Below are 27,013 nucleotides of genomic sequence, written 5' to 3' on the forward strand. Positions count from 1 at the left end.
CGTTGAAAATTTCGAATAATTTTATGTTTCGAATGATTGATAATCACGAATCAGCATTAAGAAAATTCGACACCTATAAGAAATAAACCTTTTATTCATATTTATGAAAGTATCAATAAAATTTTACAAAATTTAACGCTGGACTCAAATCGAATTGGTGAATAATTGCAATTTTTGAAAACAAATCAGTTGATGAATTGCATAGCTTCATCGGGAGATATTTCACTAGCACTAATCTCTTTATTGGAAATCAATGTAATTTGTTTCTTAACTATCATCTTCCAGACTGACTTATGAGATATTTGTTTTTTGTAACTCATCATGAACTGATTAAAAACATACGGAGCATTGAATTCGATACTTTTTTTTCGATACTCCTCAATAATTTTGATTATTTTACCATCGTTGAAACCAAGAAGATCTTTGGCTAGTTCGTTCAGTTGCTGAGTGAATTTGGTAAACATTTCCATTGTTGCGCTGTCTAGCTCTAGACTCGATTTATCAACTCCATTTTCTGATTCTATTAGGCCTTTGTTTAAGGATACCTCAGTCAGCGTTTCTAAATCGCTTTCAGATTTTATCTTCTTCGGTGGGTTGCAAATATTGTTTGAATTCTGTTGGGATGAAAACCGCTTTAAAGTTTCGACTAATTTGAACTTTTCTTTGAGATTCCGAAAAACTGCTTCACAGCGCTTTAAAATGTGTGGTGGCGTAGTAAGCGTTTGATCCTCGATAATCTCTTTGGGCAGCGGAACATTTGGCGTCAAGTATCGATGAACAATGGCTTTAAATTGAATCCTGTCAAATGGATCATGTACAGCTTCACAATTCAGATATTCCACAAGGTTTCCAGATGGGTCCTTTTCAACTAGACTCATCATTTTAATCAAATCATCAACTAAATCTAATTCACTGTTCGAAGGGACATCTTGTGGTCTTTCTTTCTCATCAATCAAAGGTGGAAATGAATAGCGCCTGATGTCTTCAGCGAAAGGTAATTGGTTATAAATAAGAACTAATGAGTCACCCATATAACATGGAGTAAGACATCCGATTTGAGGATTGCATCGAATTGTTCTCATCATAGAAACTATTGCAACACTTTTTGCGTCCAACATTGCATGAGTTAATACATTAAAAGCAACGGAAGGGGCGAAATCTTTCGCTCTAATATCAGGAATAAAAATCATTGATCTAGATCCAGTAAAGAAAAACTGTCTGATGTTATCCTGAGGGGTCCAAAATAGCACTCGAACAGCAGGTGGCCAAAAGCTTTGAAATTTCATGGCTTCTTCATCTTCGGGCGTAACAGGTACAATAATTTTACCTAATAGATAAGCTTTAGCTATCTCTTCTTTGTCCAGCTCAATATTAGATTCCTCGCTAGTTTTGTAATTTACATTTCGAGAAAGCGGTATGCTGGCTTGATGATGAGATTCTCTATCTTCAGAAGGTTCATATTGTGAATCCTTTTCAGAAGGTTCAATATAAGCTTTTGACCATGTTCGTTTTTTATGCTCCGTGGTTTTAATATAACCAGTGACTGGAAACATCAAATCTTGTCCAACACAGATTCTAGTATACCATGGAGCAGCATTTTGTTCAGAAGGTTCAAAGTAAGGCAGGCTAGAGACAGCAAAGTCAAAAGTAAAAACTGAGGTTAATTTGTCCAAGTTAATCAAGAGTTGAAGAAAATGATCATGGCATGGAAAAAGATTACGTCTTGCGGAAAGCTCATCGAACGTGTAACGGCATCTAAATGGGAAATTGAGTAGTTGCGTAAGTTTTAGCATATGATAATTTAAACAGATTAAATTAAATTTAAATAATGATACTTACACAACGTTGAGGTACAACTCGCGAGGTTTACCGATATTACAAGAATAGAGGATAGCCTCAGGTCCACTTATAGTAAAACTAAAATTTGTGAATAATCCAATTTTTTTACGCTCATATTTTGTTTTAGGGTTTGGTAGCGTATGCATTAACTCAGCAGTATAACTCAATACATCAATCACTAAATCAAACAGTAGATAATAGTACAAAATTATTAAATAATTTCAATTAAATCGAGGTAAGAATCTAACATAATTTATAAATTGAGTGATAAATTCAGGATTACTTACATTTACCCACATTATCTGTAGGTTCCAATGATTTAATAGTTTTCAGCAATTTGAGATTGGCAACACCAAGATCACTCAATCTAGCAACAAATGGGTATTCGGATTTTTCTGCATTTTTCGAATCATCGATCCCTAAGCCAATCAAAATGTATTCAAATTTAGATTGACAAAAGATCTTCTGTTCTATGATCTGAGTCAGGCAAGTTTTAACCAAATCCATGTAAGTTTGGCCATTTCTATACTCTTGTCTCATATTCGGGCCACAATCGACGACCAAAGCAACTAAATCCTGTTGTAAAGAGATTATAAATTAACACCAGGTCTTGTAATAACAATTTTAAAAGACTTACCTTAGGTTTTCGCGACATTTTGAACCTTCCGAAAATAATGTTTAAATGAAACAAATTAAAAATTCACAATGGTTAATTGTTGTTGAAATGTTAAAATGTAAAACAGCCAATCAATGTAAGCTTTTTTATTTAGACTCTCAGCTGAAATACGCACAAAAATTCGGCGCCAATTTTTGTATTTACAAAAAAGCCATTTAAAGCTGATGCAATATCAGGCGTAGTTATAGTAATCTGTTATAGTAGTGCATAAATCAATTGAAGAAATTACCATGAATTATTTTTTAAGAATCAAATGAAGAAGATATAATTGATAGAAATTTGATTCAGGCTAACAAGTTTTGTAAGTCTTTTCACTAATTTACTGATCAAGTCTAAATATTTTTACATTGATTTGACAAATTTTGTTTTCATAACAACCCCAACCTTGAAAAGCTTATTATTATCGCTGAAGCAGCTGACTCAAAACAGTAAACCTTTGCTTCGATGTTATTTGTTTACTTGCTCTTTCGTCTTTTTTAAACTCATTATTCAATTACTTTAGTTATTATTTTGTTCTGAATTTTCAACCCTTATTAATTTCAACAGTGTTTTCTATCACAATCAATGCTCAAAGTGTATAATCCTTATCTTTAAAATGCATAGTCTATGTGTTCACAACGCCTAACTCTTTCTTGAAATCATTTCTATAAAATACCTAAATTATTACCTAAATTCATTCATTCTCTAGGCCTTCCAATCATTACATAATTTGTCATAAATAATTGTGATGACCCAAATCAGTTCCAGATTACTCCTATGGAGCTAAAAGAGAAAGTGCAATGTGTCAGTGATTTTCTTCGACTTACCTTACTGTAAATATTTTTAGATAATCTTATTATCTAAAATTATACTCCTAATCGTTTTCTCTCTTGTTTCTCCCTCTCACCTGTATTTTCAATTAATATCACTCGATTATTCAGTGATTAAAACTTATTGTTAAAGACTGATATTGTTAAACTATGGTTGAGGCTAAATCTATATCATCTATAACCCTGATCAAGAAAAACATCGTTGATTTCAACGATGCTATCGGTTCTTATATTGGGACTCTTGATGAACATTCACATAAACTCGAAAAGGTATGTAAGCAATCACTATTCCCGAAGACTTATCTAATTATAGTGTTTTTTCTTATCAGATCGATTCAGATGGCGACACAAGATTGCTACGAAGAGAAACTTTTAAATGTTACAGCACTATGAAGAAATTGGACAACCTGCTTAAAGATTTACAAAATTTTGAGAAAACAGTACCTTGGGAGGATTTACCAGAAGCTGCCCATCTTCACAATGAAATTCAAATGCTTAAGATTCGTGTAAATCACTCAAAGGATTCATTTTCCAATCTAGTTGACCATAAAGTTATCATAAATTCGTCTTCAAGTCAAACACACGCGGAAGATTACTCAAAAACTTCTGATGCCAATAATGAACCACAACATGAACAACTGTTGTTACAGCATGAACTTACTGAAGATATAAATAAGCAAAAAAGTATTTGCGAATCATACTTACAACTTCAACGTGATATTCGTGATCTTGATAATACAATGAAAACTTTTGCTAACATTGTCGCCGTAAGTTGATTTTCTCATATTTTAATCCTGTCTTTTTAATTCATTCTTTTTTTGCATTTTAGAGCCAAGAAGAAACCATAGACAATATCGAAAGTAACATTGAAACAGCACTTGTTAGTGTCCATAATGGAGCAAGAGAACTGTCAAAAGTAAAGTCGAATCATTCAAATATTATTAAGCTCTTCATTGACTAAATTTATTGTTACTAATTCAATTTTTGTTTGATTCTAGGCTGCTAAACTGAAAAGAGCTTTTGTGCCTGTTACAGGGGCTGTTGTGGCAGGATGTGTTGGAGGTCCAGTTGGAGCTTTGATGGGTTTGAAAGTTGGGATTGTGACTGCTATTGGCTCAGCTATTATCGGTTACGGAGGTGGTAAATTAATTCAGAAAGTCAGCACCAAACATATTTCTGAAGCGGACAAACATTTAAGCGAATCTGAGCCTATTGTTAATAATGTGAAAAAAGAGGATTGAAAAGATTATCATGAATTGCACATTGGAAATGAACATTGGAATAAGAGAGTTATCCAACAAGAATCTGTAATACTTATTTTACTTGACAAAAGTAAACCAAAAATTCATCTATTATTGTTGACTGTTAAACCATCTACATGATCTGTCTATCTGTTGTTTAAGATAATGTCAAGTTTGTCATTATTTTACAGAAAATTTAATATTTTTACCTTAACACCTTTTTATGAATGTATTAATTATTCTATTAGACTGCGAATATCATGCTTTTAATGTTCTATTCACATGAATAATCCATCTCATGAGTCTTAAGAGTTGTATAAAATCAAAAAAAACTTGTAATTAATTCCTTTGTAAATTATCAGCTCCATTTTTAAAATTATACTACAAAAACTATCTCCAACAAACAAGGAGACTCAATTTTAATGATTCACTCAATCAACTGTTTATATCGAGCTCAAACATTTTAATTCGCAAAATATAATAATTTGATTTTTTAGCAAATAAATGTTGATCTAATCCGACTAATAAGTGTATTTATTCTGAATTTAATTACCCGAGCAGGCATGAGAGCTAAGTGTGAGGAGCAAATATCGATTAGGTTTAGATGAAGATAGAGGAGATGATGCAGCTTGTACCAGAATTGCATTGATCTCTGTGATAATCATTGTTTGTACCATTTTTACAATCAAATATTAAATTGTTCTGTTCTAATTGTCCATATAATTGAACTATTTATGGAATGACATTTGACAATCTTATTTTTATCCTTAAAACATTTGGTTGATTACATCTAATCGTCTATATTATTATTGTTCTTTCAACATCCTTCAACTCTCCCCTTTTTCACCTCGACCTTTAAATAACAAATATATTTTTTGTTGTCCTTTTTGTAAAATATGGTCCTAAATTGGTAAGTCTGAAAATCTATTCTTTTAAAATCGAAATTTATTTAGTTTTGTTAACTATTTAACCATCATTATTCGTACATTACAACTATTTTAACCAACTACAATCAGTGGTCCAAAAATCAATCATTTTGTGAATAGGAAAGACCATATGGGAATCACTAGTTCTCTCCTTTGCTTTTGGTATTGTTGTATTTACAGTTATTTCGATGATTTTTATTTGTGATATTATGATGATTTACTGTATCTTGTGATTATATTTTATTAATTTTCCTCAGTCTATAACTTCTAACAACATTAATGTAATCATTTGGAAGTGAATTAGCCATTCGATCAGAGATCAAAGCAGTTTTCAAATCATCAAGTCTACTTTCTACATTAATTAATATAGAAACCATTCAAATACTGCTGATTCAATTGGTAATTAAAATTTTCCTTGTTTATTTTTTTTAAAGTAATAAGCCTTTCCTCAAAACTATTGATAATATTATTTAGCTAATTAATGATGAAAACTGTGTTTGCTCAGAAGGATTCATTGGTTGTCACAGATGATAAGGTTTATAATGCTGATGATGGTGGTGGTGAAGATCCTGATGTAAATGTCATCATTGAAAAATGATTGAGAAAAGAGAAAGAGACAACAAAGACAGAATGATTCAGTTGATGCAGGAAAATAACATATGTCACTATTGATTTCTTTAACCAGTGTTTTGATCGGATTTCGGTTAAATTTGACTGTAATTTCTTTGATATTTTGTGATTCGCAGCGAGAAATTGTTTTCAAAAATTATATATTTGTTCATCTTTTCTTACAGTTGACCATCAGGAATTGTGTCAATGCGTTCATGTGCTCTGGTTCATCTGTCAAAATCTGGTGTTGATGTGTCATGAGTTGATATTTGCCAAGTGAAAATATAGAGACAATAAAACAACGCAATTGTGATTATGAGTTTACTCGAGGATGATGGATCATTAGTAAACACAACTGGCGATCATAACGAGGATGCGGAAATCAAAAAAGATGTATGTTACTGTGGTACCGATGCTGACGAAGAGACTAATGATGATAGTGACGAGGAGGAAGATGACGACGATGATGATTTAAATTACTATACTGATAGTCCGGCAGAGTGTGGAAGTAATAATAGAGATGAAAGATATACAAACCGATTGAAGAGACTGGAAGATGAGCAAGAACAATTAAATTGTTCGCTGATTGCTCTGACATCACATTTTGCTCAAGTTCAATTGAGATTGAAGCAAATTGTAGAAGCATCATCCGAGGAGAAAGAAGTTTTACTCAAACAGCTCGAAGAGTTTGCTTTTCGTGGTATTCCAGATCTTCGGGAACCCTCCATACCTCAAAGAATATCTGAAAGTGAAGACGAAGACTCTAAATCATTGATTACAAATGATATAAATGTCAATAATAAACTAGAATTTCAAAGACAACGGCAAAAAGAGTTGATTCACAAATTAAGGGATCAATTGGAAGAGTTGGAACAATATGCGTATGAAACGGGCCAGAGTAAAGCGTTGCCATCATCTTTATTGTTAGAGCGACAAACAGTTATAATAGAGCAGTTGAAAGGTAAACTTCCATTACAATTAGATCAATTTGATAAATTATCTACCGAGGAATTAAGACGCCAAGTTGATGACGCAATTAGAGAGGTGAGTAAAACAGCAACAGCTGATAAATCAATCCAGAGTTTTGATTTCACCTGGATTTGTTGACCATTGAATCCAAATGTTTATTAATTTTGACGTTTTCCTTTCACTTTCTTCCAGCTTGTCAACCCTGCTCTAATGAAAGAGCAATTAGTTAATCAATTGAAAACTCAAGTTAGCGATTTAGAAAGGTTTATTGAATTTCTTCAAATAGAGGAATGTGGTGTACGAAGAGGTAAAAGAGGTAGCAAGTGTACCTGTAATTGTCCATTGCATGGAAACGCTCAAAGAGCTTTGGTCAAGAAAATAGACTTAACTCCTGATAGGATGAAAGATCGTCGTCCTGGTAGACGAGAAAATGGTAGACGTAGTTTAGCTGGCGAAGGAAGCTTCTCTCGAGATCGAAAGGAAGTTGTTTTTCGTATTATTCGTCGAGTTGTTACACTTCTTCAATTGTTTACATTCGCTCAGTTTGGCTGCAATGGATTAGGTCAAACACTAGAACGTAGTATGGCCAAGAAACATTCCAAAGGAAATCATTGGGGAGATCTAAGAGCTAAATTGGAGATGGCAATAATCAAATTACTGGAAATTAATGAAGAAAAATCTTTCAATGATTCAGATTACACCAGTGATGGTGAAGAGGTAGATAAAAAACTATGATAAGAAAATGCGATGAGCTTTACATTTTATCTTTTATTGTAGATTCCAGTTTTCCAATATAATGAAAAGATGACCAATGCTGTTCGTAAAGAGTTCTGTATTTGTTTGAAAGATCTAATTGAACATGGTTTAACCTGCAAATACAGTGGACCCATCGGAACCTCACTCATACCATCTTATTTCATCGGTTTAGGATGTTTTTCAGCGCGATCAGCTCAATTGTCTCATGATCGTTCCATGACCGCTTGGGATTTGATACTCAAATACTACGAGTTAAAGGTATTAAAGCCGTTTGACGATTTTTGTTTATAGTATTGGCAATAGAAATTAAATAGTTCAACGATAGATGTTGAGTTTAAATTGAATCGATGATTTGTTCAATTGACTCTTTACATTTGTAGTTTAATCTCAAAAATCATAATATAGTTGCTTTTAACTAAAATCAGTTCGTTATTATTTCAAAACTGAGAAAATGCAATATTTTAGTAAAGTTGATATCTCAAGTCAACAGCTGGCGCCTGTTTCATTTATTGCTCTTATTTCCTAAAGCCAATCAAAATTTAAGCTCTTTGATCGATTTATAAAACATTTGGTATTCCGCCAAAATGGGCTAGCTCAGATTAAATAGCCCTTTGTCCAGTTTTTTATTTAATTTCTTATTTTGCCTAAAACTGGTTTGTCTTTGAGTTTTTTATAAAAATTTTTTATTTGTTTTTTCCTAACAGAATGGCCAACAATTCAACTCTTGTCCCGCTCGTCGACTTTCCCAGAGTTTTAATTTAGAGATTGTTGGAAATGTTGCCATCACACCGAAACATTCACTTCTCACAGCTATTGACAATATTATTCAAACCCACACCAAATTGCGACGAAGTCCAGACAGTCATTTCAAAGCTTTCATTTGTGAAGCATTGAAGTAAGAATCTTTAGATTTATCGCTAATTACAAGCATTTTTACTTATTTTGTCTATCAATATTATATCAATCTAACTTATATTTTCTTCTTCTTCTTCTTAGTCAGCGAAAATTGGTTGTTTGGTTAAAACTGATTCTTAAAAATCGTACTCTATTGGATAGCTATTATGAAGAATGGAGTTACACCGCTTCAACTGGATGGGAAGATGCTTTTGCTAGTCTCAGTAAATTAAACGAAATAAAATTCAAATTACCCACCGATTGGGCTGTTCGTCAACTACAGAACATTAACGATGCCTTTAACTGATCTCTTTCCTTTTTCCTTTAAGATTATATTGTTTTATGTATATTTAATCAATTCTATCATTCCAATGTTACAAAATCCAACGATTAAAGAAAGAAATCAAAGAATGTATTGATTCTTAAATTTATTAAAAAATCATTTCACTTCCTTCCATAAAATGAAGACACATTGTAGAGGCTCTATTCATTGAAAGGTATAAGGTATGTTTGTATAAGGCACAAAGCAGATATAGCAAGATTTTAAGATTCGGAAATTGAAGAGTAAGATTTTTTCATTTCCGATTAAATCAAGATACATTGATTGAAACATTTGAAGTGATAAATACAAAAACGGAAGCATTGGGTAATGTTAAGTAACTTTTTTCATGAGATCTCAATAGTTTTCCATTCGTTTCTCCATCCATTTATGATGAAGAGCAAATTATTTTACAAGCATTAATTAGTCTTCCGAGAGTCTCTTGTTATTTAATCACTTGTCTTGTCACTTTAACCCATATCCAGTAAAGTTGAATCTTTGAGTAAATTCACCAAAATTACCAAATGACCTGGACAGCGGGACGCCCATGAAAAAAGCTGCAATCAAACTGGCGCTCAAGAATAAAGCACCACCAGCCAATAATAAGATGAATCCAATTTGACGAATAATTATCATCAATGGCACAAGTACTACACGAGTTATCAAAGGTATCATTAATCTTGATGGGTCATTGGAAGTCAAATCACGTAAAGTTGACATAGCATTGAAAATTGACATGATGAGTTATTGAAATACAATGAGGTAGCAAATTTGACAATTGATCTTGACAGGTTATTTTTGTACTGACCATCCATCTAGCCAGAGATGATCTTTAAATAGCAAATAGACACAAAAAAATGTGGCATTTCCATTAATAACAATAAGACGTTTAGAGTAAAATAAGAGGCTTAAATGCAAATTACCTGTGGGTGTTCAAACTGATGAACCAGGCCAAGATTTCTCTGGAAATAGTCATTTTTAGTTTTGTCAGACTACATGCATCAACTTGTTTACCTGAAAGTGGAAAAGAGTCATTTTAATTGGTTACATTATTTGATTAACTTGTAAATTCATTGTGAGATCAGTTTACCAACATGATGCTAATAGTGTTAAAGTGATACTAATTATATTGACTTTTGTTTTCTCTTGACGTTTATTCGCATTGTTTACAAAGCTTCAACCCAAGTTAACAAGATAACCAACTTAAGAAGTGATGATCAAGGTTCAGATTAAATGGATAGGAAAATGACAGAATCAAGTAAATCAGTTACATGAAAGGAGACTAAGTTATCCGTTATCAATTCTGGATACTCTTTTCATTCTCAATCAGTTTTAGATTATTAACCTTAACAATAACAAGATGTAATGAAACAAACGTAATGTTTATTTAAAAGATTCAATTCCATTGACTGTAAGGAAACATTTGATATATTGTTATCAATAAACATGATCTTTCTCAGCATTCAAGAATAAATTGTTAGCTAATGAATGCATAAATGACTTTAATCGATCCAAGTACAACCATCATGTTAGGCAAGATTTTAAGCTCATATTTTTCATTGAAGTAAAGACAGAGTTGCAATCCTTTCTTGTCGATGGATCTTGAAATTTTGATATTTTCTCGGTTGTTAACAAAGTTGTTGGACATGAGATGGTTAATTAATGGTTAATTAGCTATACAATTGTAAAGAGTTTAAGCTTTGATTGTTTACTATTGCTTAAGTTTAACTGATAATGTTCAATGGTTTATGGAATCACTATCTTGATACATGATTCCGTTTGCGTTTTGATAATCGATTATCAGGTAAAAGTGAACATTTCTGTTATTGGTTTATCATCTATTTCGGTTAAACGCTTTCATTTATGATAAATTTACTGGAACATCTTATAATGGAGTGTTGAGTTAATATTATGACTTCATTTGATTCTTTGATTGTTCCTCAATGCTATTAAAGTTGTCAATAAAACTCAACAATTGATCACAAATGGCATCATAAAATTATGAGCATAACAATAAGAATGAAAAAAAAAGTCTGTAAAAATTGATTGAAATTACATACTTTGTGATGGTAGATTAACATAGAGTAAATAATTTTGATGGTCACCGGAAGCTCCAAACCAAACCAATAATAAAAATGGATCCATGAGAAACAACCAGAAATATGACTTCCATTTCCATTAGCATTATGCTCACAAAAGACTAAACTGATGAACTGATGAACACAAGCAGAAACATGAATATGTTGTTGCTTTCATCAATTTTCAAGCTTTTAAGGAAACGAAGACTAGTGAATGAGTTCAAGACGCTAGAAATAGAAACAATTTCAGGGTCTGGATTCAAACATGAAATTAGATCCTTCCAGTGTTGTTCAAGTCTGTTCTATTCAGCAAGATATAAGGTAAATTAGGTTAAGATTAAGCGATATGTGAATTAATATTTCCTAAATAGTTACTTGTTTCTTTCCATAGACCGTACATCGGTGCATAGAGCAAATGTGACATCTACAGCATGACGTGATTTCAATTTCAATGACAGGAGGAGATTGATTGTTTGGTATCAAGTCTTCATGGTAATACTTTTCAATCGTTTCGAAAAGTGGCGGTTAATTATTAGATTTCTGTTGTGAGAAGGCAAAACCTACAAGATTTTGGGCTATACTTCCCTCTCTGGATCTGAGATCATCAGCACTATCAGCAATACTATGTCTCTTGAAATCAAGTGACCGTAAGCTTTGACAATCATCATCATCATAACCAAAATTGGCAGGAATTTTTTCGGCGACTAGACTAGCGAATTGAGAAAGTAACAAAGCTGGACCACTAACTCCAGTAGAATAAGAATTCTCTTTAGATACTTTGGACGGAGAATTCGTTGCTGAAGAAGCAAGAGTATTCTTAAATCCTGTAATACGATTTGCCATTGTATTGGCAGCTGACTTGATGGTTGAATTAACCAGTTCAATGTGTTTATTAGATGCAAGTTTTGCAGTCCATGGAGAGTGACCATAACTCATACCTCAAATACTACGAGTTAAAGGTATTAAACCCGTTTGACGATTTTTTGGTAATAGCATTGGCAATTGAAATTAAACAGTTCCCTAGATAGACTAGTGCCTAGAGCTGGTGCGTCCAACTAGGTCTCCTAGAAGATAGTAGATAACACAGTAAGTTGCGTCTGGTTGCGGCTAGCCGGCCATAAACCATCGAGAAAAATTCGTGGAAATACTTTATTGCGATTTAGTTGATAACTGAAGTCAACAGCTGGCGCCTGTTTCATTTATTGCTCTATTTCCTAAATTCAATCAACATTTCAAGCTCTTAAATTGATGTTGCATCTTTACTTTTATCTTGTTACAATTTATAAAACATTGGTACTCTGCCAAACTGGACTAGCTCAGATTAAATAGCCTTTTGTCCAGTTTTTTATTTAACTCTCTTATTTGGCTAAAACTGGTTTGTGTTTGAGTTTTTTTATAAGATTTTTTTATTTGTTTTTCCCTAACAGAATGGCCAACAATTCAACTCTTGTCCTGCTCGTCGACTTTCCCAGAGTTTTAATTTAAAGATTGGAAATGTTGCCATCACACCGAAACATTCACTTCTCACCGATTGGGCTGTTCTTCAATTACAGAACCTTAACGATGCCTTTAACCGATCTCTTTCCTTTTAGATTATATTGTTTTATGTATATTTAATCAATCCTAGCATTTCAATTACATACCGAAGTCAGCTTAATTTCAACCAGCCGGCTCAAATTGGAAATTTAGCTGCGCTTGGCTTGAGCTAGCTCGAGCTTTTGGGCAGTAAAATGGCTGCTTATGGCTGGAATCATTCAAAAAACGAATTTAATAAGTTATTTAATGAAATTTTCTGAAAAAACTGTTGCAAAAAAGTTCTTAAAGAAAACTTTTTTGGCTCAAAATGGCTCGCTCGAGCTGGCTCGATCCAATTCGAGCCGTTAAACTTTCAGCTTGGCTTGGCTTCCTTTCTAAGCGGCTCGTGTCTGGCTTCGCTACCTAATCCAATGTTACAAAATTGAATGATTAAAGAAAGAAATAAAAGAATCTTAAATTTATTAAACAATCATTTTACTTCCTTCCATAAAATGAAGACACACTGTAGAGGCTTCACTGAAAGGTATAGCAAGATTTCAAGATTTGGCAATTGAAGAGTAAGATACTTTGATTAAAACATTTCAAGTGATAAATACAAAAACGGAAGCATTAGGTAATGTTAAGTAACTTTTTTGATGAGATTTCAATAGTTTTCCATTTGTTTCTTCACCCATTTATCATCTTCGCAGACAGCATACAACTTCAACTGGTTACGTTCAGTGTAGTGATGTTCAAAAACCTGCCTTATCAAGGTTAACTTGAAAAGTTAGCTCACCTGATAAGTTAGTTATAAGTAAACTTACCATTTGTTACCAGTTAAAAATAAATGAAAACCCAAAGAGTATTACTCTTTGTGCTTTGTGAAAAACCTGGATACGCCTAGTTACGAGTACCGGTAGCGGTCTCGGTAACTCATGGGAATATACAGGGTGCAACCAAAGTTCGAGTAGGTAAAGGAGGGCTTAAGAGGGCTTAATCGAGAAATGGAAACAAATTAAAATTGGTTTCTACGCACGGGGGAAACATTTTGCGCCTTGTACCCAAATTTTAGTTACACTCTGTATACATGTAACTCCACCTTTCACATACATTTCAGTGCATTATTTTTCCGTCAATTGCCTAATACTTTTTACTCCTCACCCTGTATATTCTTGTTAGTTTGATAACTGCATTCTATAAATACAAGACTGAATGCCTCCTCCTCCTCTTCATCATCACCAGAATCAACATTATCGTCTCCTACCTTTTCAACTTTCTCTCTCCCTCTCTCTCTTTCGCTTCTCGAGTTAACTCTTATTTAGTCTAAATTGGTATCTCGAAGCTGAAAGTTGTTGATATCTTTTGGCTTTCACTCGCTTGTTGCCACTTTGAGTTGGCAGAAAAGTTAGATTTTGGTTTGTTGAAGAAGTGCAAAGAGAGATTAGGCAATCATCATCATCATCATTTTCATCATCATTTTGCCTGGAATTGACGGTCATATTGGATAAAAATTTGGATTTTTTATTATCTATTTTAAAAGTAAGATTTACTGTTTTCTACCTAGCCATTGTCAAGCCTTTCCTATATGTTAATGCATTACATTAGCGCAACCTGGTTATGCTAGGTAACTAGCTAACCCAAGTTAATTTTTCTCTATTTTAATCCCATTGTATCTTGATTATCATCTTTTCTTTTACCATTTATATTGACATTATTAGTAAGTTTACTGTTTGCTGGTTCAAATTTTTCTATTCCCGTTTTTCAACAAAAATGGTTAAGAAAAAGGCTGATTTAGATGATCTCAAGAAAGAACTTGATGTGGTAAGTTTCCCCGTTCATTTCTGTTATATCTCTATCCACATAATTTTTTTAAATTGTTTTGCTGTTTATTTTATTATACTTGTTGCCTTTATTTAATGATATTTATGTTTATTTTTACGACCAATTATTCTAAAATGGCCCCTCAACACCAACAATGTGTCTACAATGTTTACCTATGATTTACCTCTATGTTATCGACATCAAATTATTTACCTGTGTTAAAAGGATGACCATATTATTACACTTGATGAATTGTGCTCCAGACTTAAAACTGATCGAGTTAAAGGGCTGACGGCTGCTCAAGCCAAGGCTGTATATGAAAGAGATGGACCTAATACGTTAACCCCACCGCCAACAACACCCGAATGGGTTAAATTTTGTAAACAGCTTTTCGGAGGATTTGCGCTTCTTCTTTGGATTGGTGCAGTTCTATGTTTCCTGGCTTATTCCATCCAAGTTTCAACTACCGATAATCCTTCACCTGATAATGTGAGCTTTTTATTTACTATTCCTTCCTTTATATCACTATTAACCCGAAAATTTAACAATTGATATACTGTGATTATACTATACTACCAAAGGGTCGGTCAGTATAATTGGTATTAGAAGTAATACTTTGAGTAAAAGTATTGAATTTAAAGTTCGGTGTGGAAATTTTATCTAATTTAATAGGTGATTGTTTTATGAGCTCTGTTTTCAGATTGTTGAGCCACTTAGAAATATTAAAAAAATTCTCGAGTAACTTTTAAGACAAAAATAACTTGTAACTCCAATGAAGTTCTTCTAACAAAAGTTTCTTGTCTTTTTCATTTGAAGTTTCAGTTATACCTAGTTATTGTACTTGTAGTAGTCTTCATCGTAACAAGATGTTTTTCTTATTATCAAGAAGCCAAAAGTTCTGCTATTTCATTCATTCGGAATCATTCAAAAGTATGGTTCCACAATATGCTCTAGTCATCAGAGAAGGTCACAGTTTGACTTTGATAAAAACTTTCAGAAATCATTTTCTCAAAACAAACTTGGCTGTTAACCTCAATGATCAACCTTTATGACTTCAAATGCTCAATTCAAACATCTCATATTAAACCTTTGAAATTAAAAGCTTGAACTCAAGGTATGACATCGACAACCGGTATTGAGTATTGAGATCAAAGCTGATTGAAAATTTGCAACTTGTTAGGATTTCATAAAACTTTCAATCCACCTTTCTGTGTTATAGCTTTACAATTATCTTAAAATTTGCCTCTTTCCTTTTCAATCTAAAATTTAATGTGCATTTTAGGAACGTACACTGAAAATTTAGGTTAATATTTCTATTTCCTTTTTTAACCCCTTGCCATCATTATCCATGTTTATCATCTTGTCTTCCTATTTCTCCATATGTTTATAACTCAATGTGAATTCTCATTGAGTTTTAACTTATTCAAAAAACCGAGTCACAAATTATTTTACCTTTTTCCTCTCAGTTACAAATTGATATCAAATCGGCGTTATTAATTAGATTACCCATGTCAAAATATGATGAACACGCTCATTAACCATCTAAAATGAGGAAAATCTGAAGATGAACCTTTCCTCTCCTCTTTTGCTTCTTTCTATTTCTGTTTTCAACAACAACATGGAATGCATTCATGAAAGAAAATAAAATCTCTATGTAAAAGTATTCAAGTGTTTTAGAGAAACTTGGAAGAAAAAAATCGTCCAGATAACTCAAGATAGTGGAAAATCTTCTCAAGTTTTTTATATTCACACTGACTGTGTATACACAAAATGATTTACATGTGTAAGGATTCTGTTGAAACAACCAACTGACAATGCCGTGATGTCCGGTTACCTTTAAATACTAAATGAAGAGCAACCAGCAAACAAAAATCGTTGGTTGTTTTCATTTCTTATTATTTACCTTAAACTTATATTGTTAAATTACGAAAGGAAATCCGAATGTACGTCTGTACTTCTTCTTCCACCTCTTCAATCCCACAAATTGACTGATTACAGCGTTTCTATGAGAAAACAAATACTTTTTAAATAAGTGAAACATTACTCAAGTTCTTGATCTGAATCAAGTTTTACTTTGATAAAAACTTTTAGTCACTTTAGTTTATTCATTGAAATAAAAGACTGAAAGCTGTCTGTTTTTTTAATTGTTTTTTTCTCTTGGCTTTTTGACCTACTTAAAATAGCAACTGTTTCATCTTTTGCTCTTTTCTTTGCCTAGCAAGGTAGACTTATTTGAGATCTATTGTAAAATTTGATTGAAAATCAATTATTATTTTGAAATAACTCAAGCCTGAATCACATAAATTTAAATCGACCGAAATGCGTCTACATTTACATTTTCCTCTTTTCATATTTATTACACCAACCGATTTCCATCGCTGGTTATATATTGCATATTATATTATATTTTACATCTCATTCACGTGTCTGATTTTTCCATTTTTCTCTAGCTCTACCTTGGTTTGGTATTGGCAGGTGTAGTCATTGTCACAGGAGTCTTTTCATACTGCCAAGAGGCCAAAAGTGCTTCAATCATGGACTCGTTCAAAAGTATGGTTCCTCAATTTGCATTAGTCATTCGAGATGGTGTAAAGTTGACCATTCCTTGTGAACAAGTTGTAGTTGGTGATCTTATCGAAGTTAAAGGTGGTGACCGTATACCGGCTGATCTCAGAATTGTCGCCGCTCACCAGTGTAAAGTAGATAACTCTTCATTGACAGGAGAATCCGAGCCACAAACAAGGAGTCCAGAGAAGACTCATGATAATCCTCTTGAAACACGTAACTTGGCCTTTTTCTCGACAAATTGTGTTGAAGGAACAGCTACAGGAATTGCAATTCAAACTGGGGATAGAACAGTTATGGGTCGTATTGCTAATTTAGCTTCCGGTCTTGAGATGGGTCAAACTCCAATTGCTAAAGAAATTGAGCATTTTATTCACATTATTACCGGGGTTGCCTTCTTCCTTGGAATCACTTTTTTCATCATCGCTCTTGCACTCGATTATAACTGGCTTGATGCGACTATCTTCTTGATTGGTATTATTGTAGCCAATGTACCAGAAGGTTTACTTGCCACTGTAACTGTCTGTCTTACTTTGACTGCCAAGAGAATGGCTTCTAAAAATTGTCTGGTCAAGAATTTAGAGGCTGTTGAGACACTTGGTTCAACTTCAACGATCTGCTCTGATAAAACTGGTACATTAACTCAAAACCGTATGACAGTTGCTCATATGTGGTTTGACAATCATATCATCGAGGCTGACACAACTGAAGATCAATCAGGTAAATTAATTTTTTACTACACTAATTTGATTCCTTATGCAGACTTACAAATACTTGTAAAACCTTCCGTTTTCAGCTTGATGTGATCATGTCCATTGAAAGTTACCCATATTTTTAGCTTCTAGCTGCTACAATGAATTCAGATTGAGAATATTAATATTACAAAGTTGAGAGGTTTGATTATATTCTTGGCATATTTATTATTGATAATAATAATATTCTTAATTATTAACGAAAGCGATTTACATGGATATGCATGAAAGTCTGCTAGTTATTCAATTTAAAAATTTGTTTTTTATATTGTAAATTTGAATGAAGGTTTGTTTTAATTTCTTAATTAGTTATAACTGTAGCATTATGAATACAGATCTTACATAACAGAACTTATCATTGAAATTTCTCTATAAGCTTTTGCGAACGCATCAAGCCATTATCATTATAAAGCAATATTAAAGTTGCTTTGACTTTCCAATAGGTCTATCGTATGACAAGTCATCTGCTGGATGGAAAGCTTTGGCTAGAGTATGTATGTTGTGCAGCAGAGCTGATTTCAAAGGAGGACAAGAAAATGTGCCGATACTCAAGAGGTAAATTTACTTTTGATTTTATTATTCAATTAATATAAATACTTATTCAATATCTTTACAATTTATGTTTCAATCAGAGAAACCGTTGGTGATGCATCTGAATCTGCTATTCTCAAGTGTCTAGAGGTAGCATGTGGTGATGTTGCTGCTTTCAGAAGAAAGAATAAAAAAGTTTGCGAAATTCCTTTCAATTCAACTAATAAATATCATGTAACAATACATGAGACTGAAGATCCAAATGAAGGTTATCTATTGTGTATGAAAGGAGCTCCCGAAAGGATCTTGGAACGGTGTTCAACCATCTACATCAATGGACAAGAGAAAGTTTTAGATGAAGAAATGAAACAAGCATTCAACTATGCTTACCTAGAACTTGGCGGTCTGGGTGAAAGAGTTATCGGTTTCTGTTACTTAACTCTTCCCAAAGACAAATATCCTCCTGGATTCCAATTTGATCCAGATGAAGCAAACTTTCCATTAGATGGTCTTAATTTTGTTGGTCTTGTATCCATGATTGACCCCCCTCGAGCTGCTGTACCAGATGCTGTCGCTAAATGTCGAAGTGCTGGTATTAAAGTTATTATGGTCACTGGTGATCATCCCATCACTGCCAAAGCTATTGCCAAAGCTGTCGGAATCATCTCAGAAGGTTCTGAAACTGTTGATGATATTGCTTTAAGAAAGGGTATACCTGTTGAAGAAGTAAATCCTAAAGAGGCAAAAGCTGCTGTTATACATGGAGGAGAGCTTCGAGACTTTACTCCGGACCAGTTGGATGAGGTACTCGCAAACCACAGGGAAATTGTCTTCGCCCGAACATCTCCTCAACAAAAGTTGATCATTGTCGAAGGTTGTCAGCGACAAGGAGCAATTGTAGCTGTTACTGGTGATGGTGTAAATGATTCTCCCGCTCTTAAGAAAGCCGATATTGGTATTGCTATGGGTATCGCTGGTTCAGACGTTAGTAAACAAGCTGCTGATATGATTTTGTTGGATGATAACTTCGCTTCTATCGTGACTGGTGTTGAAGAAGGCCGTCTTATCTTTGACAATCTTAAAAAATCAATTGCTTACACTTTATCTAGTAATATTCCTGAGATCTCACCATTTTTGACTTTCATCGTCTTCAATATACCTCTTCCTCTTGGAGCTGTAACCATTCTTTGCATTGATTTGGGTACTGACATGGTACCAGCTATCTCATTGGCCTATGAACAAGCTGAAAGTGATATCATGAAACGTCAGCCTCGTGACGCGAAGAAGGATAAACTTGTAAATGAAAGACTTATTTCCATGTCTTATGGTCAAATAGGTACCATTCAAGCAGCTGCTGGTTTCTTCACTTATTTTGTGATAATGGCAGAAAGTGGTTTCCTTCCAGGTACACTTTTCGGTATTCGTCATGATTGGGATTCAAAAGCCATCAATGATGTTACCGATTCATATGGTCAAGAATGGGTACGTTATCAGCATTTTTTATCAATAATTGATGATTAATACGAATCAAATTTATCAATATTTTTAATCAATTCATTTATTTTGTCTAAAAACGAATAAATCCATCAAATTCTGCAGATTAATAGCGACATTTAATGGATACTAACGTTAGTATCGTATTTGAAACTTTTTATAGCATTTAAATTGCAATGAAACTCTCTGTTAGACAATTGAGAGTTCTCCTCGTTAATAGATTCAGAAAAAAAGAGAACAGGAGTATTTCTGATTTGTTTTTTTTCTTTTTATGTGTAAAATTTCGTATAATTTACTCAAAATAAGTTTAACTAAACCTGAATTCAAATATTTGAAATTTTCATCTCATTCAACAGACCTACAAAGCTCGAAAGTCATTAGAGTATACTTGCCACACTGCCTTCTTTGTTGCCATCGTCATTGTGCAATGGACTGATCTGATTGTCTGTAAAACTAGACGGAATTCCCTTGTTCATCAGGGAATGAAGTAAGATAAACAAAACCATTGATATTCCTTTTATCATATTTTTTGGCTAATTTTATTTGCTTTTTTCAGAAATCACGTTTTGACCTTTGGTATCTTTTTTGAAACTGCCGTAGCTGCTTTCTTATCATACACTCCAGGAATGGATGTTGTGCTCAAACTTTATCCTCTCAAGTAAGCACCGACAAGAAAAATCAACTTATATAATAATATTTGAGCTCGTTATTTATTATATATATATATTTATACCTAATGCAAGGACTAAAGTAACTGGAAAAAAATTTGCTGATCCTCAATAATTATTAAGAGCTACAGTAGTAGACTCGTTGAAAAACAAGCTGTCATTGCTCATTTTTACACTCATAATTGATTAATTTAATTTATTTTTCTCTGTTTAAATTATAGGATTTCATGGTGGTTCCCAGCTTTGCCGTTCGCTCTACTGATTCTCATTTACGATGAATCTCGTAAATTTATTATTAGACGTAGACCTGGAGGATGGGTTGAAAAAGAGACTTACTACTGAGTTACTCTCGGTGTTGATCATTACCATCATTTTCATCATAATCATTACAATTATTTTGCTTAAAGTAGCACTGCTCAAATCACCTCGTCATTCATTCAGAGACCACCATGCTAACCCATCAATCAAATTTAATTTAAAACAATATTAGTAATGATTGTTGTGCAAGAGACTCAGCTTAAAATTTCAGTTGATATTATGCTTTGGTGGAGAAGAAAAAAGTTGCACTTAAAAACTATGAGCATTAATCAATTAATCGTTGCAACAAAAACTTTATCCAATTTCAAGACTATGCAAGAAAATTGTAATTTTAATCTTTCTCATTATTTTCGTTTCAGATCAGAAGATAAAATAACAACTAATCAGCTAAGAAAATACATTACAAAAATTCAGATTTGAGCTTCAAGTGAAATTTCATCTCAATCAACTCCTTCTATTTCAAACTATTTAAAATTATTACATTAATTATTGTATTTAATTTAAAAGTTTAATGGATGGTGTCGATTTAGCATTTACCATTTCGTTATTTAATCTTTTGCTTTTATCTACAACTTCCAAATGTTAGCATTTCCTTGCAAATTTTCGTTCTCAGTGAAGCAGATAAAGCGAATCCTTGTTTTTTTGAGGTTTTAATTATTGTTGTTTGAAAAAATTATGAGTAACAATCTGTTTTTTTTGTAAAAATTTGGTAGGGTCAATCATGGTATAATAATTCAACAAAATTGTAATTTTATTAGTTATTACCATTTTTAACAAATTTTAACAGCTTTTCATTGTCAAGCTAGCTATTTCGCTGAAAATTTTTGATACAACAAGTATTCCTAAACACAACAATCAGAGCTAATCAATAAATCTCTCAAAATCGTCCATTCTATCAAGCATTTATCCCTTATTTTATTAAACTATTGAACCATTGTTTTCCCAATCAACATAAAAATCTCACAAATGGTGAAACCAACTGCTCGTTATCCTAAATGCTAGGTTTTAACGCGACATGAAATTACAGTCAATAATAAAGAGAGACCAAAAATATTGACATTTTCTTGCTGGCATTTGACGCTCATTCATGCTCATATTACTTTTCATGTTACTTTTCAATTACAACAGTAAGTATGAGTTAGTTTAATGGTAAAAGAAATAATAATTGATAGTCCAATGGGTAAAGAGTAGGTTATGTTAAATGTTAATTAGGATAGGATTGAGGACACAAAGCTGGTCAAGGTAACATTTTATGTCAATTACAATTATTTCCTCTCGATAATGAGCATCTTCAATTCGATTGGCGTGGTTTTTGACACTGATTTAAAGCTGAATAGTTGGCAAATGTGTACATGATGACTGGGTTATCATTATACAACTGTTTCTAAAAACAACCAGTTTCCTTCAATTTTTTAAATTGCAGGATAAAAATGTAAACCTTGGATAAGATTTAAATCTCTAAATCTTGATTTCCGTAAATGAAATAAAAAATATTTTAACAAAAATTATTAAAGTGCAGCATAATCAAATGGTACGTACTATTACGTAGTATGTTTTTTTGAACAATTACAAACTAATAGTTACTTAAATTTTGACCTTAAATCTTAGTGTAACCAAATATTGATTTAATATTTGCTTCATGATAATAGTAATGATTGTTACACAAGAGAATCGCAAGATGAGCGCAAAATTTCAGCAGATGATATGCTTTAGCTGGAGATGAAAAGTTAAACTGAGAATGAATGATCATTAATCAATTAATCGTTGCAACAAAAATTCATTATTTGCTTTTAGATCATAAGATAAAATAACTATTAATTAGCTATATAAACAAATGGCAAAAATTCACATTGCAATTGAAATTTACAATGTTCATCTCAATTAACTCATTTTATTTCCAACGATTAACCGATGGTTTCAATTTAGCTGTAATCACTTTTCATTTCGTTTGTCTAATCTTTTGCTTCTCCCAGCACTTATTTCAATTCTCTAAAACTTCTGAATGTTAGCATTTCAATCTGTTTCTTAACTCCCTTTAGCTCATTTCTTCGCAAATTTTCGTTCTTAGTGAAGCAGATGAAGCGATGCCTTGTTTTTGAGCTTTTAGCATTGTTATTTGAAAGGAGAAAATTTAAATTCTGTGAAACAATCTGTTTCTTCTGTAAAAATTCGATAGAGGTTAATTCCCAAAAAATGTAACGAGGTCACCTTAGAAATGTAAACCTCGAATCTTGTTCCTGAACCAAATCATAGGGAAGATAACTGGTAGAATGGTGAAATATAGATGTTGAATAATTACGAAATAATAGATCAGAGTTTGATATTAAATGTTAGTGTATCCAAACATTTGATTCATTAAAATAGTAAAATGGGAAAAAAGCAAGAAAATAATGATAGTAAAACTCATGATAGCATGAGAATGAATCAAATATTACACTAATTTGCCTGAATATTTCAAATTTCACAACAATAATTGAAGGAACCATTAGAGTGATTGAATTTAACTGTTGACGCCCAAATAAAATGGAAGTGACCATTAATGGTTTATCGATTACAATATTCATTCAGTTTTACGAAGCAATAAGGAGTGGTCCCCAAAAAATAGACAAATTTGTCTGTTTTTTAACTTGAAAACTATTGAATAATTGTCATTGAAATAGAGGTGATACATTCACTAAGGACCGATGATGACCTCCGTTCATAACTGGCTCCGGCTCTCCATAATTTTGAGTTGGTTGACCCAACGTTATTAGTATCTTGACAATGTTAAAGACAGTTAATACAAACTTAACTTATTTGGTTCATAAAGCTTGGATTATATTTGACAAAACTTGACTATCAAATTATGTTCATCATCCCATTCAAAACGCTTTACACTGTTTAATTAAATATTTTGATAGACAAAAATTTGAAAAGTGCATGAGATTCTGATTAATTTGAGCTTTGAATCATTTATTTAAAGAAACTTAATCTGGTTGAATTTTGTTTGAAAATTTGTCTAATTTTTAAGGACCACTCCTTACATTATCACGTAATAACCAGGCAATTACAATCAAATTTACTCTTCATTCATGGAGTAAACTCAATTCACCGTTACTTGTAATACTATAATATTTTATTGATTTTGTCCTTAACTTCATTCATTCATTCATTCATTTTATTCACTTGTTCAATGTCGAAATATTGCCATCATATTAATATATTTCATTGGGAAACCATTTTTTGCTATCTCTTGTAATCATAATTAGTTTATGTTGCTCGATAATATATAGTCGATAAGTTAATGCATTAATGATTTTGTATTAACAATCACAATTACAGTGAGCATTAATTGTAACAATGTTTGTCTTTTTGTTGGAATAATGACAAAACAGAAATCATTTTAGTATATTAATATAAAATATTTTACCTTCTTCTAATCAATTATCGATATTTCTTGTAATGTTAACCATTTAATTGTGCCAATATTTTGGCTTCAGATATTTTTATTGCCAATCATATCTCAACCTTAGTAATCCTATCTAGTATTTCAATTACAATTAGATTTACAGTCAATTTTCATTGTAAACAATCAACCCAAATCTAACCCAAATATATAGTTTCTCTAGAGATCGATGAGAGAAATTTAAAATCGATATTTGATTATTTATTATACCTTTGATATTTTCATTGGTATATCGGTCATTTGCTATGATCATAGAGGAATACATTTTTCATACCGAGATCAATATTAAAATATCTTTTCAATATTGTAAAATTTCATTGACCTGAATTCAGGATTTGCTTCAAACACCGAAAGCTATTGAATACACATGGTGAATGAAATAAAGTAAATTGATAAAGCAAAATTGTTGATTCGTTTTTGTTAACAATTTTATTTCTCAATCTATTTCGACAGTCAATTAATCACTTTCACGAACAAATAATTTTCCCTTTAGTTGTTAAAATTTACCCAATTTTGTCATTATTAAACAAATATTAAACAATGAATCTTTCTCCCAATCATTCAATATGGTTACATAAAAAAGGTAGACAATTAGCCTTCTTTTTTGTATTGATTCAATTACAATCGGTTAGATTTGTAACCGTCTCTTGATATGTACTATTCTTGGTGATATGATTGTATTTCAATTTGAAAATTAGGAATAAAAATAGGATCACAATCGATAGATAATTGTAAAGGAACGCAAAAAGCAACTTTAAAAGTAAACTCTAAGGTAAATGATTTGACAATGTTGTAAATCAGGATGAAAGTGTAATTAAAATGTAATCACAATTTTTGTGTCTATACAATTCACAATCATCTTAATTGTTACATTTTCTTGACTAAAAACGAGTTGATCCATCCTTTGGTTGTCACAATGTAAACTGTAAATGGGGAAGAAAGCAAAAAGATCATATTTTTTGCTTATTTATCACATTGATTTGACATCATCAGTTTTAAATTGCTTGAACAAATCTATTTTTTGTTGCAAATTTTGTGAAAACAATTTAAGCCAGTTATTATATTTTGCTTTGGTAAATTTCAATTGTGAGGTTAATATGGGAACGGGAAAGAAAAGGATTGTTATAATCATTGGCATAAACTATTAGAATATCATTTTTTTAAACAGATTTTTCAAGTTTTTAGTTTGATTAAGGATGAGGTTAAGTAATAGAGTTAATTAGATGAGAAAAAAACTAATTATAATCTATATGTTGATTGCTTACAAAATAAAATAAGATCAAACTTAGCATTGTATTACCATGTACAATACAAAATTTGAATCAATAACAATCAGACTTTTTTCACAATTTTTTTCTGAATTTTGATGATTAATCTAATTTACATTTAATAGCATTCTAGTTGAACATCTAAATATTTATCTGTACCACCACCATTGCAATTCAGTTAATACTTAGAGAAAAAGGAATATCAGAATTGATATTTACTCCATTACTCTTGAGAGTAAAAATTTTGAAATTGAAATAGCAAAAATGGAGTAATAAATTGTCTTCCTTCAAAATACAGGTTGGTAAAGTGTCTTATTTTACAATTAGATTAATCACCATCATCAGGCCTGAACCATTTCGCAGTAAAAAGTTGAAGAAGTTGAATTTACACTTGTATGTCCACAATTTAACATTGATAAGCGGTTAATGCGAATGATGAAACGATTTCTTCAATAATTAGCATTCGTATGCAATCATAGTTTTACGTGAAGCTAACAAAATGAAGTTAATATGAAACGGTGAGGTTCTTTTCTTTGGCTTTATCTTAATCTTTGGTTGGTCCTTAGTATCACAACCGTTTCATTTGAATTGTATTGAAAATTAGGTTAACAGCTTTTTTAACATCTTTACTGGGCATCACTGGTTTAGTATGAATATCAATCAAACTAGAGTTACTTTCAGTTAAGTCATCTCAAGATATCACCAATGATTGAGTTTTCTCCATAAACCTTGATCATTTGTTCCAAATGTTGTCTCAAAAAAATTGTAACATTCATTTATCCACAGATTATCTATTTGGATATCGAAACTTTTCCTTAATTAATCGTCACCAGTGAGTCAATTGAAATACCATCTTCCTTCCAGTAAAAGATTCCAGTGAAAAAAAAGATTTGAGCTGATTGATCCCATTTGCTGATTTGATGATTTGTTAAAAAGTTATATTAGAATTTAAATGAATGCATGATGATTTGGTTCATTGTTGGGCGATACCATTGTAAATTTAGGTTCAATTCAAATAACGTTGCCAGACCAAAGTTCAATAAATTGAGTTACCCAACAGGAGAAAAAATCAAGTGTTGTATATATTCTGCAACTTCAATAAACGTACGATTGAATTTTGAATAAAATATCACGAAATTAAGAGTTCTTCAGCCGATAAGAGGAATGAAAACCAAAAAACATCGAATCAGGAAAAAAACCAAATCTCTATCAGCCAGACCAATGGAGCTTTTTTTGGATTATATTTTGATTGTTACCAAACTTTGAGAGAACACAATACATTCCATAATGAAGTTTCTTGACTTGGAGTTCCTATTAATACATTGTAGTCTGAAAATTAACCAGAAGTAAGCAGCAAGTTGAAGATGAAGATGATGATCATGTAAAATGATTAAGGAGAAGCGCAAAGCCAAACATTGTATGGTTGAGTCTTTGTCCTCAAGTCTTGCCAAAATCCAAAATCGCTTGTGTCAGTTAACAGATAGATACGGATGTAAGATGAAACTGTCTTGTTACAATGT

The 27,013-nt window shown here is 32.2% G+C and overlaps 5 protein-coding genes across 14 annotated transcripts; 3 read left to right on the top strand and 2 right to left on the bottom strand.

The window, feature by feature from the left end:
- Window positions 1-76: 76 nt before the first annotated feature.
- LOC107362597 (DNA repair protein Ku80) lies at window positions 77-2,608 on the bottom strand. Its single transcript, XM_015929695.3, has 4 exons — window positions 2,477-2,608; window positions 2,127-2,415; window positions 1,840-2,017; window positions 77-1,755 (listed from the first exon to the last, which is right to left on the bottom strand). The coding sequence occupies exons 1-4, from the start codon at window positions 2,492-2,494 to the stop codon at window positions 186-188; spliced, it is 2,055 nt and encodes a 684-aa protein (XP_015785181.1). The 5' UTR covers window positions 2,495-2,608; the 3' UTR covers window positions 77-185.
- Window positions 2,609-2,951: 343 nt separating this feature from the next.
- Window positions 2,952-5,086, top strand: Syx17 (syntaxin 17). 5 transcript variants are annotated; one of them, XM_089266723.1, is made up of 5 exons: window positions 2,952-3,327; window positions 3,436-3,594; window positions 3,638-4,091; window positions 4,154-4,240; window positions 4,323-5,086. In XM_089266723.1, exons 2-5 carry the CDS (start codon window positions 3,539-3,541, stop codon window positions 4,563-4,565), a joined length of 840 nt encoding a protein of 279 aa, XP_089122849.1. In that variant the 5' UTR covers window positions 2,952-3,327; window positions 3,436-3,538; the 3' UTR covers window positions 4,566-5,086. The 5 variants fall into 5 exon arrangements, with proteins under 5 accessions (XP_089122849.1, XP_015785185.1, XP_015785186.1 ...); XM_015929699.3 differs by having other exon boundaries at window positions 3,654-4,091; XM_015929700.3 differs by having other exon boundaries at window positions 2,952-3,298; window positions 3,654-4,091.
- An 88-nt stretch (window positions 5,087-5,174) lies between these two features.
- Window positions 5,175-9,183, top strand: LOC107362598 (RUN domain-containing protein 1). 6 transcript variants are annotated; one of them, XM_089266719.1, is made up of 8 exons: window positions 5,187-5,475; window positions 5,749-5,890; window positions 5,997-6,207; window positions 6,286-7,144; window positions 7,262-7,786; window positions 7,847-8,083; window positions 8,530-8,720; window positions 8,822-9,183. In XM_089266719.1, the coding sequence occupies exons 4-8, from the start codon at window positions 6,416-6,418 to the stop codon at window positions 9,024-9,026; spliced, it is 1,887 nt and encodes a 628-aa protein (XP_089122845.1). In that variant the 5' UTR covers window positions 5,187-5,475; window positions 5,749-5,890; window positions 5,997-6,207; window positions 6,286-6,415; the 3' UTR covers window positions 9,027-9,183. The 6 variants fall into 6 exon arrangements, with proteins under 6 accessions (XP_015785184.1, XP_089122845.1, XP_015785183.1 ...); XM_089266720.1 differs by lacking the exon at window positions 5,187-5,475 and adding an exon at window positions 5,582-5,653; XM_015929697.3 differs by lacking the exon at window positions 5,997-6,207.
- Window positions 9,110-11,262, bottom strand: LOC107362600 (uncharacterized). The gene is made up of 3 exons (XM_089266725.1): window positions 11,099-11,262; window positions 9,962-10,052; window positions 9,110-9,868 (listed from the first exon to the last, which is right to left on the bottom strand). Exons 1-3 carry the CDS (start codon window positions 11,181-11,183, stop codon window positions 9,742-9,744), a joined length of 303 nt encoding a protein of 100 aa, XP_089122851.1. The 5' UTR covers window positions 11,184-11,262; the 3' UTR covers window positions 9,110-9,741.
- A 2,689-nt stretch (window positions 11,263-13,951) lies between these two features.
- Window positions 13,952-21,680, top strand: LOC107362522 (sodium/potassium-transporting ATPase subunit alpha). The gene is made up of 9 exons (XM_015929609.3): window positions 13,952-14,170; window positions 14,350-14,452; window positions 14,678-14,941; window positions 16,903-17,737; window positions 18,213-18,324; window positions 18,402-19,782; window positions 20,151-20,281; window positions 20,351-20,452; window positions 20,684-21,680. Exons 2-9 carry the CDS (start codon window positions 14,402-14,404, stop codon window positions 20,802-20,804), a joined length of 2,997 nt encoding a protein of 998 aa, XP_015785095.1. The 5' UTR covers window positions 13,952-14,170; window positions 14,350-14,401; the 3' UTR covers window positions 20,805-21,680.
- Window positions 21,681-27,013: the final 5,333 nt, after the last annotated feature.

This window comes from Tetranychus urticae, chromosome 1 (assembly GCF_039701765.1).
Source record: "Tetranychus urticae isolate SD_2017Ah chromosome 1, NJAU_TeUrti_SD_1.0, whole genome shotgun sequence".
Lineage (NCBI taxonomy): Eukaryota > Metazoa > Arthropoda > Arachnida > Trombidiformes > Tetranychidae > Tetranychus > Tetranychus urticae.

Excerpts from the sequence above, each read along its gene's own strand:
- LOC107362598 (XM_015929698.3), top strand. The coding sequence starts at position 6,416 with ATGAGTTTACTCGAGGATGATGGATCATTAGTAAACACAACTGGCGAT. Across the intron at positions 7,145-7,261 it reads TTGATGACGCAATTAGAGAG|CTTGTCAACCCTGCTCTAAT; the intron begins GTGAGTAAAACA and ends ACTTTCTTCCAG. Across the intron at positions 8,084-8,529 it reads TCAAATACTACGAGTTAAAG|AATGGCCAACAATTCAACTC; the intron begins GTATTAAAGCCG and ends TTTTCCTAACAG.
- LOC107362522 (XM_015929609.3), top strand. The coding sequence starts at position 14,402 with ATGGTTAAGAAAAAGGCTGATTTAGATGATCTCAAGAAAGAACTTGAT. Across the intron at positions 18,325-18,401 it reads AATGTGCCGATACTCAAGAG|AGAAACCGTTGGTGATGCAT; the intron begins GTAAATTTACTT and ends TGTTTCAATCAG. Across the intron at positions 20,282-20,350 it reads CTTGTTCATCAGGGAATGAA|AAATCACGTTTTGACCTTTG; the intron begins GTAAGATAAACA and ends TGCTTTTTTCAG.
- LOC107362600 (XM_089266725.1), bottom strand. The coding sequence starts at position 11,183 with ATGGATCCATTTTTATTATTGGTTTGGTTTGGAGCTTCCGGTGACCAT. Across the intron at positions 10,053-11,098 it reads TGTTAATCTACCATCACAAA|GTAAACAAGTTGATGCATGT; the intron begins GTATGTAATTTC and ends TTCCACTTTCAG. Across the intron at positions 9,869-9,961 it reads ATCAGTTTGAACACCCACAG|ATCATCTCTGGCTAGATGGA; the intron begins GTAATTTGCATT and ends TGCTATTTAAAG.
- LOC107362597 (XM_015929695.3), bottom strand. Across the intron at positions 2,018-2,126 it reads TACAGATAATGTGGGTAAAT|TGATTGATGTATTGAGTTAT; the intron begins GTAAGTAATCCT and ends TGTTTGATTTAG. Across the intron at positions 1,756-1,839 it reads GAGTTGTACCTCAACGTTGT|ATGCCGTTACACGTTCGATG; the intron begins GTAAGTATCATT and ends TTTCCCATTTAG.
- Syx17 (XM_025160861.2), top strand. The coding sequence starts at position 3,475 with ATGGTTGAGGCTAAATCTATATCATCTATAACCCTGATCAAGAAAAAC. Across the intron at positions 4,092-4,153 it reads CTTTTGCTAACATTGTCGCC|AGCCAAGAAGAAACCATAGA; the intron begins GTAAGTTGATTT and ends TTTGCATTTTAG. Across the intron at positions 4,241-4,322 it reads GAGCAAGAGAACTGTCAAAA|GCTGCTAAACTGAAAAGAGC; the intron begins GTAAAGTCGAAT and ends GTTTGATTCTAG.